The 14,300-nt window shown below is 41.7% G+C and overlaps 1 protein-coding gene across 5 annotated transcripts in view; it reads right to left on the bottom strand.

Annotated features, from left to right (window-relative positions):
* Window positions 1-3,048: 3,048 nt before the first annotated feature.
* The window catches only part of LOC147020989 (mucin-16-like), a 90,859-nt gene continuing 79,607 nt past the window's right edge, over window positions 3,049-14,300 (bottom strand). For 4 of the 5 annotated variants that reach the window (XM_085890768.1, XM_085890766.1, XM_085890765.1 and 1 more), the window contains 9 exons: window positions 11,215-11,366; window positions 10,914-11,083; window positions 10,760-10,824; window positions 9,379-9,536; window positions 9,055-9,266; window positions 8,881-8,945; window positions 6,379-6,527; window positions 3,906-4,006; window positions 3,049-3,806 (listed from right to left, as the gene is read on the bottom strand). In XM_085890768.1, coding sequence (XP_085746894.1) covers window positions 3,705-3,806; window positions 3,906-4,006; window positions 6,379-6,527; window positions 8,881-8,945; window positions 9,055-9,266; window positions 9,379-9,536; window positions 10,760-10,824; window positions 10,914-11,083; window positions 11,215-11,366 — 1,174 coding nt within the window. In that variant the 3' untranslated portion in view covers window positions 3,049-3,704. The remainder of the gene's footprint in view (window positions 3,807-3,905; window positions 4,007-6,378; window positions 6,528-8,880; window positions 8,946-9,054; window positions 9,267-9,378; window positions 9,537-10,759; window positions 10,825-10,913; window positions 11,084-11,214; window positions 11,367-14,300) is intronic. The other variant, XM_085890767.1, reaches the window with a different exon arrangement.

Consider the following 14,300-nt stretch of genomic DNA (forward strand, 5'->3'; position numbering starts at 1 on the left):
CTTGCACTGCTGGCTGCCTTGGCAGTAGCAGCAGCCTCTGCAATCAATGCACTATTTCTAATAGCTGCTCTCCAGCTTTCCCTGATTTGTGTCAAGTCATGCCAGTTCCCTTCAATATTGAAGATCTTCAGGTCTTCCTTGATGACGTCCTTCCAACGTTTCAGGGCCTTCCACGTGGGTGAGTTTCAGTGGCTAGTTCACAAAAAAGTACTCTCTTTGGGAGACGATGGTCTGGCATACGACACACATGACCCAGCCACTTCAGTCTTGACGTCCTCACCATCGTGCTTTTGCTTGTTATGTTGGTATGGGCTAGGACTTCCATTTTGGTGATCTTTTGCCACCAGTGAATATGCACGATGTGGCGTAAGCATCTCTTCTTCTTCCTCTTTCGGCTGCTCCCGTTAGGGGTCGCCACAGCGGATCATCCGTATGATCCGCATAGTGATTTGGCACATGTTTTACGCCGGATGCCCTTCCTGACGCAACCCTGGTCGCCTCTTACGACACAGGGATATGGTACACCTATTTTTTAACCGGGGTATACACCGGCCCAGTACACTGGTACTCATTTCGCCGACCTCGGAAGGATGACAGGCTGAGTCAACCCCCTGGTGTATTAATTCAGTGGCCCAACGGGGCTTGAACTCAGGACCTCTTGGATCCCAAGCCGCTGCCCTAACCACTGCGCCAACACCAGGCTTTGAATATGCACGATGTGGCGTAAGCATCTCTCGTGGAATAACTCCAGCTGGTGTAGGTGTTTATTTAGGGTAGCCCAGGTCTCGCCACCATATCGCAGTATTGCCAAGATGACACGGCGGTATACAATCAGCTTGGTGTTGAGGGATAGACCTGAACGATGCCACACTCAACTTTGGAGTGAATAGAACATAGATGTTGCACTGGCTAATCTCTTCTGAATTTCACCATCCAGGTTTCCATCACTGGTGATCATGCTTCGTAAGTATACAAAATTGTCCATTATTTTTAATGAGGTGTCTCCAAGAATAAGGGGAATTACTCCAGCCGATTGTGATGGTTGGTGGAGTTGGCTTAGACCCTATATTCCCCTAAGACCCTCCAAACCCCTACAACCATTTAAGACCATAAATACCCTTTAAGACTCTTTAGATCCCTAAGAACCTTGAGATCCCTAAGACCCTTCAAGATCCTTTAGAACTCGAAAACGCTTTGGAACCCCAAGACCTTCCATACCCCATTTCACCCTTCAGAACCCTTAGACCCCCAAAGACCCTTTAGATCCTGGTGGACCCTTTAGACATGTAAGACCCTACATAACCCATTAGACCCTTTAGAATCCCTAAGACCCTGACCCCTTAGACTGCTTTCTAGCCTTTAGACCTTTCAGCCCCTTTTAATACACTTTAGACCCCTTTGACCATTGGACCCTTTTTAGATGTTTTAAGACCCTTTAGACCCCTTTTGACAATTACAACCCTTTAGACCTTAAATTACACCTTTTAGACCCCTTTGACGTTTTAAGACCATTTTGACCCTTTAGACCTTTTCAGACCTTTGATGTTTCTTTACACCTTTCCAACTGGATCATTTAGACCTTTCATTTGCAACCAATGGCCTTTCATTTCGTAAATCCTTCCATGTATTTGCCACATAAAATAAACCGCACAAAACATGTCCTGACGAGGATCTGCAATCTCCGATTGCTCTTTCTCGTTTGTTACTTGTGAAAATCGAAGATTTTTCGGGTTATTAGTTGGTCGCCTATGTTATTAGTTTCCCACCGGTTTCATCAGAGGGGACTATAGGTTTGCTCTCCGTCTCTCCTACCTGTGGTTTTTTTTAAGACATTTTACCCCCATATGGTACCCTTTAACATATTGAATTGAAACTTGGTACATATGTTTATTATAATAAGTTACAAGCCTGGTTTTGGCTTAGTGATTTGGGTGGCGGCTTGGGATCCTCGCGTCCTGAGTTCAAGCTCTGCTGGCCGCTGAATTAAAAAAAAATACACCAGGAGGTTGACTCAGCCTGTCATCCTTCCGAGGTTGGCAAAATGAGCACCAATGTACTGGTAAGGGGGACACTGCATCAGCGGCATTGCCGCGTCCCAACCAATGATGCAACCAGCAACCAACCAATGATGCAACCAGCAACCAACCAATGATGCAACCAGCAACCAGCCCAACCAGATGCAACAAGCCGGTGAGATTTTGGTTGAGGTTTGGATGCAGATCCATGGAATACATGTAAACTATTCAGCCTGGCAGAGTTATGCAGTCTACCGAGTGCCGTTCCAGTTCACCATATTGTTATTTGCAGTCGAAAATGGCTTTCTCTCAGAATAAATATTATACATTGAAAACATGACATTACTGTCTTATACCTTACCAGGTATAATTGTGTACTGAATAATTATTACTGAGATATTTTGTGTCATTGTGAGAGGGAAGGCTATTTTGGAGAAGGGAAGGGGGTATTTTGCTGGAGTCACTTTTATTTTTTGTGAAGCATCACTGGGTATCATGGGGGGAGGGAGAGGGGGTGCTGTTGAAAAAGTGTCACATATTTTGTGTATGACCCCAAACACCCATGACTATGTATAGTAAGGACAAGACAAATCATGTCCGGTTTACAGCTAATGTTGCATGATTTGTGACCAACAAGCATTATCTACCGTACAAACGCATTGTCTATTGCCTTATGTGACAGCACCGTTAGCACTCAGGTTTGAATTTATTTCAATGATTCCCCATCCGATCCATAATTTATGTTCCAGCAAATTCCCCACAACTGAAGTTGAACCAACAGGTCAATAGTTCCCCAATTCCTCTCGAAGACCTTTCTTAAATAACGGTGTTACATTTGCTACTCACAATCCTCTGGTACCTCTCCTGGCTCGAGACTCCAATGAGCTATTAAAGATTTTCGTTAACATCTCGCTGATCTGCTCTGCTCCCCCCTTCAATACTCTCGGATGCATATTATCTGGCCCCGGAGCTTTATCATCCTTTTCTTCTGTGTGCACCATTCCTTGTATGACAACATTTCCATGAGACAGCATTCATGTTAAAAACCCAATTTTAATTGAAATCATGTATGTCACAGTATTAAAATATATAGCTTCATAAATTATATTAAATCCCAAAGCTGTTATATCTTTTTAAAATAAAACTCTACCATTTTATGTTGAATGTTCTTCTCCCAAATATGTGTTTGTAATCAGATCCCTGGCACAGTTACACAACAGTTTGTAAACACATTTATGAAACGCACAATGATGGCATCATTTTAACGTACAACACATTCTGTACCAAGTTTGTTCCCTTCCCCAATGTGAGCTCTACATTTTCCACTTCACCTTGTGCACGTGAAATTTACATTAGTGCAACACAAGGTCAGTCTTTGAGATCAATGTATTTGTTCTTTGCCATGTTTAAAATAGACTTGTAAGCATTTTGAATAATGATAAATTGGAACACCTCATTTAATATCTTAATAATATATCAAAGCAGCTTCGCGTGTCAAAGTTACTCTTTGACTGGGTTATAAATTGAGGCTTATAACCAGGTTGAAGCCTAAAAACCCCAGAAAAAAAAATTAATCCCACCTTTATTTTGTGTTATAAAAACAATAACGAATATTTGCTGCTATCGGGACACATTGTTGTAGAAAATATATAATTTTGCAGCTAATGTACATTCTGTCTATGTTCAGCTTCAGTAAACTTTTCTCATATCCAAATGAGGTAAGTATGTCCCGTAGTCAGATTGCTGAGTCTTGAAGCTGGCCGTGTGGTGGCGGAAATATTTCATAGCGCACTGTGAAGAGAAAAAGGACACGATTAGTCAGTTGTGTCATTTCTTACACGTCACACGCCAAATGTGGTTGAAGAAGATGGCGGATGGCTTGAAACTCACCACTGTAGCAAAGAGAGCAAGCAGAGCTGCAAAAATGAAGCAGCAGAGGCCGATTACGAAAATCACCCAGAACGGTAAAGGATTTTCTTTCTTTACGCTTTCTGTAAAAACACCGATAAAACATCGATGTTTGCATTTATAGGAATGTTATGTTGGACCAACAACACCTGGAACATACTGAGTACGATGCACTTCAGGTGCTATTTGGATGTGATATTAATAGCAGGAAATGTTTTTGCTTTACATTGATCTCACACTCTTGGAGGAGTCTGTACATCAATCACATGCACAACAAAGACGTTAGTACACATAAGTGTGCATTGATGTGAATTACAAGGACACTAGACAATGGACAGATACATACAAGGTGTTCATAAAGTCTTTGTGCAGCTTTGGACTTTTACAACATTTGATGTACACATGATAGAAACAAACTGTAAATGGCATATGAAAGCACAATTCATTCAGTGTTGTTAGTATTGTTATTAATGTTGTTGTTATTGCTGTTGTTAAATCCACAATTCCCATGGAATATTGAGAAGTTGACATTTTCTGATGAGGCAACTTATACATCAGGGGTAAAGTTACCCCAACAATTACAGCATTTGGTTCCCAAACTACGACGATGAAATCTTTCACAATCACCGAGTACAACTAACAGCAAGACTCGACTCCCTCCCACTATGATTCGAATGTGCGACGATTCTTGAATGATTTCTTACCAGCCAAATGGTCTTACCAGGCGGTAGACATGGACCAATTCATGAAATCACTCAGCGGCAACTGGAGAATATTTTCAACAAGTTGCAAAATCTGATTGAAGGATGTATTGCGGAAGGTGGTGGTTATGTTGAAGCCTAAATATTTGAACTCTTTTGAGTAAGGATTTCATGATTTATGCTTTCATGCACCATTTGCAGTTTGTTTCTATCATGTGTACATCAAAATTTATAAAAGCTCAAAGTTGCACAAGGACTTTATGGATACCCTGTATAATACTGAATGATACTTTAACTTGGATCGTCAGTCATGGAGTCACATAGGAATACTAAACAGGCTAATTATATTGTAATTACACATTCAGGGTGTATTTATAGAATGCATTTTTTGTGCTTTGTATAAATATGTATTTGTATAAATATGCTTTGTATAATATACAAGGAAAGAGAGACAGGAAAAGCCGGCTTGCATTGTGTGAAAATATATTTGAAATGGAGTTCACCTGTCTCGCATTCCCATTTGAACCTGTTGCTCGGATATTGGCGACCCAGGTTCAACTTTCCATGTACTCTGAGTTATACGTGTTTGTTGTCTACTGAGGTTCTTGTAATTAATGTAAAGGCATACACCATTATGCCTGGTGTTGGCTTAATGGTTAGGGATGGTGGACTTTGGATCCTAGGGTCCTGAGTTCAAATCCCGCTCAGCTGTTGAATTAATACCAGGTGGGGTTAACTCAGCTTTTCATCATTCTAAGGTCGGCAAAATGAGTGCCAGCTTGCTGGTATCCTGTGTCGGAGTGACGACCCGTCCAGGATTGTGCCCAATAGCTAAGGAGACTACTTAAGCAGTACCAACGCTCTGCACAGAGTATGGTCTCAATGTCCTCCTCCTCATAGACCATAATTACTACTACTACTACTACACCATTCTTTGGTGCTCTTACTGAAGGCAATTATGGTGCTGCCGAAGCAGCCCTGTGACAAGGATTACAAAGGGGGTGCTTTGTTTTTGCCTTTCGAGCTTGGGCTCGGGCAAAAATTTGTAATTTGTTCACGGTGTCGGTAATAATTAATTCATATATTCTTTGTAAAAGACACTGTGGGATCTTTATCGTCGACCAACTGATACGAGCAAGTGGGACATCCAGTTTAACGTTGCGTGATGCATCGCCACACCTGTGAAGTGGTCAGGTTAAGAATCGTACCTCGACGAGACCACCCAGATGCATGATAAAATCCTGTTAATGTTAATATAATGCTTTAGAAATAGCTATTACTGTTGCAATGAATGATTATGATTGTTGTGAGGCAATTTGTGCAATTTCACCTCTTTGGACGTTACATTATATTACCGAGCCATTAATGTTGCAAATATTTTGCACTTTTAGCTTACACACCCTTACGAGTTGTGAAACAAATCGTTTTCACAATGTAACTATTTATGATACAGCTCAGTAAACTCTACAAAACTTCAGCAATGTATAAGACAATAAGACAAAGTCGTTTTGAGATGAATCGTCGTAAACTAGTAAACTGACACTCTCCAAAGTAGATAATGGACGATATTGTATCGTCAAATAGATCAATACACCAAAAGCATTTGACAATGCAGATTGCCTCGCCCATAATACATCGATGACAGTCGATCTGAGAATGTGTGAATTAAAGTACATCGGTGTGCGGACTCACACACCGTCACTCACCCACAGACAGACCAATTGCAACAGAGGAAACAATAAATAACTGATTACCTTTTACAATGAGTGAACCTGGCTTCAGCTGAAACTCATTCAGCCAATTTGTAGAATTTGTTTTGTTGTCAAAAGTACTGAACAAATCTGTTTCCACCGTACTGCCTTTTTCAAAGAAACAACTGCATTCCGTTTTGACAGAACCAAGTCTGAAAAGAAAACACATCATACCAGCCAGGCTTCATTATTTACTTTTGTATGAAGGGGGGGGGGGGTGTGGGAGGTTAGAGGGGGGACCGGGAGAGATTTTCAATTCCTTAGAAATGTGAACATCAATTGACAAATTTTTTCCCAGGTTTTTATAGAAATACACTACGACAATAACCTTCTTTTATGCCATTTATTTCTTCCATTAATGTTTAATCCCTGTATGTGAAAATAACCTTCCCACAACCTGTTTCTCATAAACACATATATTGGAATCTCGTGGGTGAGTCAGAATATCCAGTGGTAAACTAGGCTCATCAAATGCATATATTATGGAGCCAATAATATTGCAGAAAAATGTAACATCACCACATGTTCTTTACATGATAAAAAGTTGAATATGTGATATCAAAAGTAAATTCTGATGCGAGATACTCTGCTTCGGCAGCAACAACACTCTGTAACAGATTATTATTGGCAAGGGTTATAATGGGTGGTTTGCCAATGCCTTAATTTGTTCATTGTGCCAGTGATAGCTCGTCTCCTCTACGTGAAGGACACCATGGGATCTTTAATGTCCACCAACTAATGCTCGCAGACGAGACTCCCAGTTTATTGCCGATCCGAGGGATGGCACACACATTGATGAACCACCTTCCCTTTGAAACACTGAGATGACAGTTTATCATTGGGCCAAGATTTAAACCCTGTGGAGACAGCTCAGGGGTGAGTGTGCGTACCTTGAGGCTGTCCTGCCAGCCTCAAGAGTAAATACCCAGTCCATATTATGGAACGTGTATTATTTTGAGAATCTACAGATGTGTTATGGGATAGGTGGTCTCAGGTTACACCAAGTATGCAAATATTAGTCGTTACTCGCTGTTAGATTTGTGTACCGAATTCAACTTTTGTATCAGACTTAGGAAGAAACAAATAGAAACTATGGGTTTTGTTTTTTTAGGAAGTATCCCTTCCTTCCATCCATCCATCCATTCCTTCCCTCCATCCATCCATTCCTTCCCTCCATCCATCCATCCATCCATTCCTTCCCTCCATCCATCCATCCCTTCCCTCCATCCATTTATTCCTTCCCTCAATCCATTTCTTCCCTCCATCTCTTTCCCCCATCTCTTCATTTGTCCACCCCTCCTTCCTCTCTGGGTTTGGAATGAGAGATTTCTTTTTTTGGAGGCTTATCACGTTTTGGTTGAGAAGCATGTGCTGAAATTAAATAAAGGCACAAAACACTGGCATCTCCAGGTGTTTATAAACATTGCAAATGGGGTGCGATGGACGGTCGCGTCTCTTGGCCTGAGCAAGGTTTCGGGCTTTGGACTATGGGGTTGGACTTGGCAGTGGGTCCGGTTGCTGGAGGGGTGTTCGTTTGTCCAGTTTACGCATTCTTTGGCACTCCGGGCATATCCAGTTCCAGAGCAAGTAAACATAGTGGCAGCCGCAGTTCGAGTTACATACCCATGAATCTCTTTAAAATGGAATGTGCTGTTTGAAAGTGAGGGTGGTTTTGCTATCCTGTTTGAATGTGTTGTGTGAACGTACCACATTTCGTTCAATCCAGTACTAATGCCAGCAAACAGGACCATCCTCCCCTGCTTCCCTTCAAGTCCCCCTACCAAATGCAAGTCGACGCCCCCCCTCCCTTTCCCTCCAAGCTCCACGACCAATGCAAATCTAGAACAACCCTTTCTCCTCACCACTCCCCCCTCCTTGCTAACCCGTCCTCTTCGCGCCAATCCCTCCTCACACCCCCTACCCCCAAGAGTATATAACGAGGCACGGTGAAGCGTTGCTTCCTTCCCCTCCCCCCTCCCCCCCATCACTCTCCCCACCTTCCTCTCGCTCTCTCCTCAACTCCCATCCTCGCTCTCTTCCTCACTCTCCCTTCTCTCCCTCCCATCCCTCCTCTCTCTCCCATCCTCTTCACTCTCCCCTCATCGCTAACCCTCACCCCCTCTCTTCCCTCTCCTCCCACCCCCTCATTCTTCCTCCCGTTCCTCCTCGGTGACCCACCCCTCTTGAATATCTCTCCATCTCCCACCACTCTCTCTCCCAGCCTCCATCTTACCATCTCCCACCACTCCCTCTCTCCCATCCTCTCTCTCACAGCCTCCATCTCACCCACCTCTCTCTCTCTCTCTCTCTCTCTCTCTCTCTCTCTCTCTCTCTCTCTCTCTCTCTCTCTCTCTCTCTCTCTCTCTCTCTCTCTCTCTCTCTCTCTCTCTCCCCTCTTTCTCTGTCCACCGTTCTCTTAGCATTCATGTCAGTGAAGCGATGGGTGGTATTTGCTCGAAATGAATAACACACATCGCCACATTTTCAGCTACTCCAAAGACTTACTTCAATCCAGTCACTTTGCAGTATTTGAATGACTTGGGATAGCTTCCTCTATACAGTTGATTCAGCTGAAATGAGAGGAGTGTTCAATTGTGAGTGAAAATGTCATGACTACATTAAAGCATTATAATAATAACATTATACGATTTGGTGAAGGAAAGGAAACTTGCAACTCACCCTCGCCTCAATCTTCTTAACCATTTTCTTGTAAAGAGGTGAGTTGGGATTTTTGAGGTCATCTGTAAAGTTGCGGTTGATTATGGTGAATTGAATATCATATTTGTCCAGGTTATCAGGAGGAATTGTTGTTGTTGTTGTTGTTGTTGGTGTTGTTGTTGTTGTTGGTGTTGTTGGTGGTTGAACAGTGGTTTGAGGCTGAGGTTCATAAGCTGCAAGGAATTAAAGGAGTGATACATGGTGATAACAAGAATAAAAAATTTTTTTGAAAATGTAAGCGCATTACAGATACATAAATGATTCAAGTCAGCACTATCTCTCCACCTGTGACTTGCGTGTTCGCAGGGTCACTTTTCAGTAGGTAAGGCCCAAGCGTGTGATGGTTATTTGTGCCAACATCAAATGCCTTTTTCACTTTGGTTTCATTCAGAGAGCTCGTATTGAGAAAGTCACAACTTCCCACAACGACCAAGGGACCAGACCTGCAAAAGTGGGGAGATATCCAATGACCATGATGGAATGAGCAACTAAGTCTCAATGCAAACCGAAACATCACTCAACCCAAAGCATGGTATACGTATGACTTGTAATGTGCGTTTTATCAGAGAATGGGCAACTGAGTGTGACGTTTAAGGCACTGCAGCTGAAATAGCCGATTTACAATGATGGGATTCTGCACCGAGCAGACATCACGTCAGCCTGAACGAAAGGTGAGCCACATGAGTCAGTAGATGACATAGTAATCCCATTTTTGAGCCTCAATTGTGATTGCAGGTTTCACTTCACAAAATCATAATTATTCAAATTAAAAATATCCAACTTCAAATTGGAAAATGCTGCTTCCTGCTGTTCATGAAATAAAATGAACAAGTTCCTGCAATGGAAACAAATTCATCATCGTTCATCAGCAAGGTAAATGAATGCATGTTGTCTTATTGTAAGCCACTTTCGAAGGTTTTGTTGTCGGGATGGCAATATCTTAAAAGCAGCAACAATGCAAACAATTCATCCCAATGACAGCACATTTATAAACGACTGGTAAAACGAAAGAAACATTTGACATGAGGATCCTGATGAAGTTGTACAGATATGTTAATGGAACACAAGAGCATTCCAAAAGTGCGATATGATAGGCACCATTTACAGCCGACTCGTGGAACCTTGACCGTGGTTATATAAAATGGTTATGGAACCACTTTGTACAATCACCGAAACAGGTAAAAAAAATAAATGGATAAACTCATAAATGATTGGTTATGCAAAATGACACTCGGACATTGTACAAAACAGTCTGATTTCGACACGTTTTTCCACATGAGATGTCTCTTTGCAATGAAACATCACGTGGCATCAATGCCAGCTGCTTTGGTTCACCACCTGAGAGTCATCAGCTCACATTGAAGACAAGTGTGAAGGAATTACTTGATACTTGGGCGACTGAATTAACTCATGTTACCTTTGATAACTGAATGCCATTACATGTTTAGAAGACAGTGAGAGAGCTCTTCAGGGTTTGTTTTGGTAACATATCACCGTATTTTAAAACTGTAAACTGCCTCTAAAAAGTTTTCACAAACCCTGAAAAAGTCTTTTCACAAATTCAAACAATATAGATTTGAAAAATTAGATTCTTCATATTCGGGGGGGAAAAAATGGAATCAACAAAAGAGGGAATTGCTGATCGGTATTACCAAGTCGTGCTCACCAGTATCGTGTCACGGTGCAGTTTTGAGTTTCATGTCCAAGCTCTCTCTTGAAAAGATCCTCCAGCTGAAAATGATATTTGTACAACAAATGAATGATATTTGTACCTCGTTATAAATTATGAGATAAAATGATTGTCATTGTTCTGTTCTTACCTCTTTGGAGATGCTGGAGGTGTATTGCTTGTAGAGTGGAGAGCTTTTGTTGTCCAGTTCAGGAGAGAATGTGTGGTTGACCACAGTGAACTTGATAAATAATGTGCGGATGATTTGGGGAACTGCAGGTGTCGTACTCGGTATCGTTGTTGGAGGTTGTGGTTCTGGAACTAAATGTACGTTTTCTCTTAGTTTATATTATATAAATAAGTTTGGCCGAAGCCTGATTGTTTTGATGAATCATAAGAATACAAGAACGTTGTATAAATCAATACATCTTGTATTTACACAAATTACATACTTGAAACAGTGAGCGAGGTCTTGTCAAGCTCATAGTAATCAAGGTTCTGCAGTTGATGCGTTCCCATTTTGAAAGCTTCCTCCACCACTGATTCATTAACCTGGCTGGTGTTGTCAAAAGAGCAGCGTGCTACCACCACGAGTGGACCAGACCTGAGAAGAACACACGAGTTCAGAATCAAATATAAATTATCACAAAAATAATCCAACTGAAGGAGCACAAGACAGAAAACCCACAACACTCAAGGATTAAATAATGGAAATGGAATATATTTTGAGATTAAATGCATTAATTTTGAAATCCAATAATATTCCCTTTTCTCCTTCATCTTCACTGTTGTTTGGTCTCACACTTGCACAAGGCAACAGCTATTTATCTGTTATCATATCAGAGTGTGGAGATATGGTGATAGAATACAGTGAAATGAAACATGGCTGAACATGGAACAAAATAGGAAGTCTTAAATTCGTTCAACTTCAGGATTTGAATTACCTGGAGGTACTGACAAAGGAATATCCGTGTTTATTGAAAACGAGCGTGGATTGCCTCGCTACGCTTGCCACTCCACACATGTCGTTGCTGAGATTGACGTCACAGATTTGCTGTGTTGTCATGATTTACATCAATCGTAATACAACCATTTACTTTGTTCAAATTTATTTGTAATACTGGAAACATTATATTTATTTGAAATCTATTTGTCATATAAAAAGGTCCAAATGGTCTAAATGGTCAAGGGTCTAACCTCTCGAATCTGTCTGAAGTGTGAGGGGGTTTAAATAGTCTGAAGGTATAAGAGTTCTGAAGGGTTTAGGGGTCTTTTAGGTCCTCAGAATCTTCTGGTCCTCTGGGTCTTTTGGGTCTTCTTTTGGTCTTTTGTGCCCTCGGGAAATTTTTGGTCTTTTTGGTTTTCAGGTCTTTTGTATCTTTTCAGTTATCAGAGTCTTTTGGGTCTTTGGTGTGTTTTGGGTCTTCAGCGTCTTTTGGGTCCCCGGTGACTTTTTGGTCTTCATGATCTTTTGTTTCTTCATAGCCTTTATGGTCCTCGGGGTCTTTTGGGTCCTCAGTGACTTTTGGGTCTTCTGGATGCTCAGGGACTTTTGGATCTTTGGGGTATTTCAAGTCTTCAGGGTCTTTTGTGTCCTCGAGGACTTTTGGCTCTTTGGTGTATTTTAGGTCCTTGGGGACTTTTGGGTCTTTAGGGTACTCAATGACTTTTGGGTCCTCAGGATCTTTTGGGTCTTCTGGGTCCTTGGGGACTTTTGGATCTTCAGGGTCTTTTGGGTCCTCTGGAACTTTTTTTAATATCTGGGGTCTTTTGGGTTCTCGTGGATGTTTGGGTCTTCATGGTCTTTTGAGTCTTTTGGGTTTTCTTGGACAGTTGGGTCTTCAATGACTTTTGGGTCTTCTGGGTGTTTGACAACTTTTGGATTTTTGGGGTATTTTGGGTCTCCGGTGACTTTTTGGGTCTTCAATCTCTTTTGGGTCAACAGGGTCTTTTGGGTCCTTGGGGACTTTTGGGTCTTCAACATCTTTTGGGTCTTCCAGATGTTTTGGGGTCTTTTGGATCCTCGGTGACTTTTGGGTCTTTTCAGTCTTTTTGGTCTTTGATGCCTTTTTCGTCCTTGGGGACTTTTGGGTTTTTTGGGCTTTCAGGGTCCTTGGGGGTCTTTAAGGGTCTTCAACAGTCATCAAAATCTCAGCAGTCAAAAGCATCGAAACGTACATTCAAATGGTACGAAATAGATGTCTGTGTGTGAAGTCAGGGTGGAACTGACGTTCAAACAGTACGTAATAAATAATCATGCAGTCACACAGCTTCACTGTGAAAGGAAAATTTCAATCGTACATAATTTTGAGACATTTGTGTCGTCAGACACCAACGTTCAAAGAGGACGTGATTAATAGGTACAGAGTCACACGGCTTTACCATCCCTCTCTCACTGACAGTGCTTCTCAGATAAATATATATATAAAAAAATATATATATTTCTTCTTCTTCTTTCGGCTGCTCCCGTTAGGGGTCGCCACAGCGGATCATCCGTATGATCCGCGTCGTGATTTGGCACATGTTTTCCGCCAGATGCCCTTCCTGACACAACCCTGGTCGCCTCTTACGACACAGGGATATGGTACACCTATTTTAACCGGGGTATACACCGGCCCAGTAAACTGGTACTCATTTCGCCGACCTCGGAAGGATGACAGGCTGAGTCAACCCCTGGTGAATTAATTCAGTGGCCCAACAGGGCTTGAACTCAGGACCTTTTGGATCCCAAGCCACTGCTCTAACCACTGCGCCACCACACCAGGATATAAGTATATATATATATATATATATATATATATATATATATATATATATATATATATATATATATATATATATATATATATATATATATATATATATATATATATATATATATATATATATATATATATATATATATATATATATATATATATATATATATATATATATATATATAAATATATAAACCGCGTATTCGGTTTAACTCTTGCTTTCGCTTTATATGTGCATTTTGATTATTGTGGCTGTATATACGTGCTTTCCATGTGCCGCGGAATAAATGTGCATTGTGTTGAACTGTTTTCCCGTTTCGCTTCGTCTCCTTCCTTTTAATTGACCCTCCATCCTGCTTCACGTAAAGGGTTCGTAGTGGGCTTAATACGCCCGATAATTAATCGGAACCATCGAGGCCGACGATAACACCGCTTGGTTATCACTGTAGCAGGAAACGGACCGCTTAAGCGGTTCGTGTCCGGAGTCGGCCTGTGGCGTGGTGCGATCGCCCGGTCGACCATTCGTGCAAGTACTTAGGTTTCGTGCAATTTGGCGAGCAACACTATCCTGCGCGAGTGAGAAACTGGCACGATCGTGGTGAAGTTAAATCCCACCCGTGACGAGCTTCCGGTGTTGGTCCGAGAGGGTCACGACTGAATTGTCCGTCCGGTGGGCGGCGTGCCGCGATTCGAGTCACGTGGCCGTCCGCACGCCGGCGGGCGCGAATTCACAACAATATATATATATATATATATATATATATATATATATATATATA

The sequence above is a fragment of the Eptatretus burgeri genome, chromosome 8 (genome assembly GCF_056783735.1).
Source record: "Eptatretus burgeri isolate ZD-2024b chromosome 8, Ebu_testis_v1, whole genome shotgun sequence".
In the NCBI taxonomy this organism is placed as follows: Eukaryota; Metazoa; Chordata; class Myxini; order Myxiniformes; family Myxinidae; genus Eptatretus; species Eptatretus burgeri.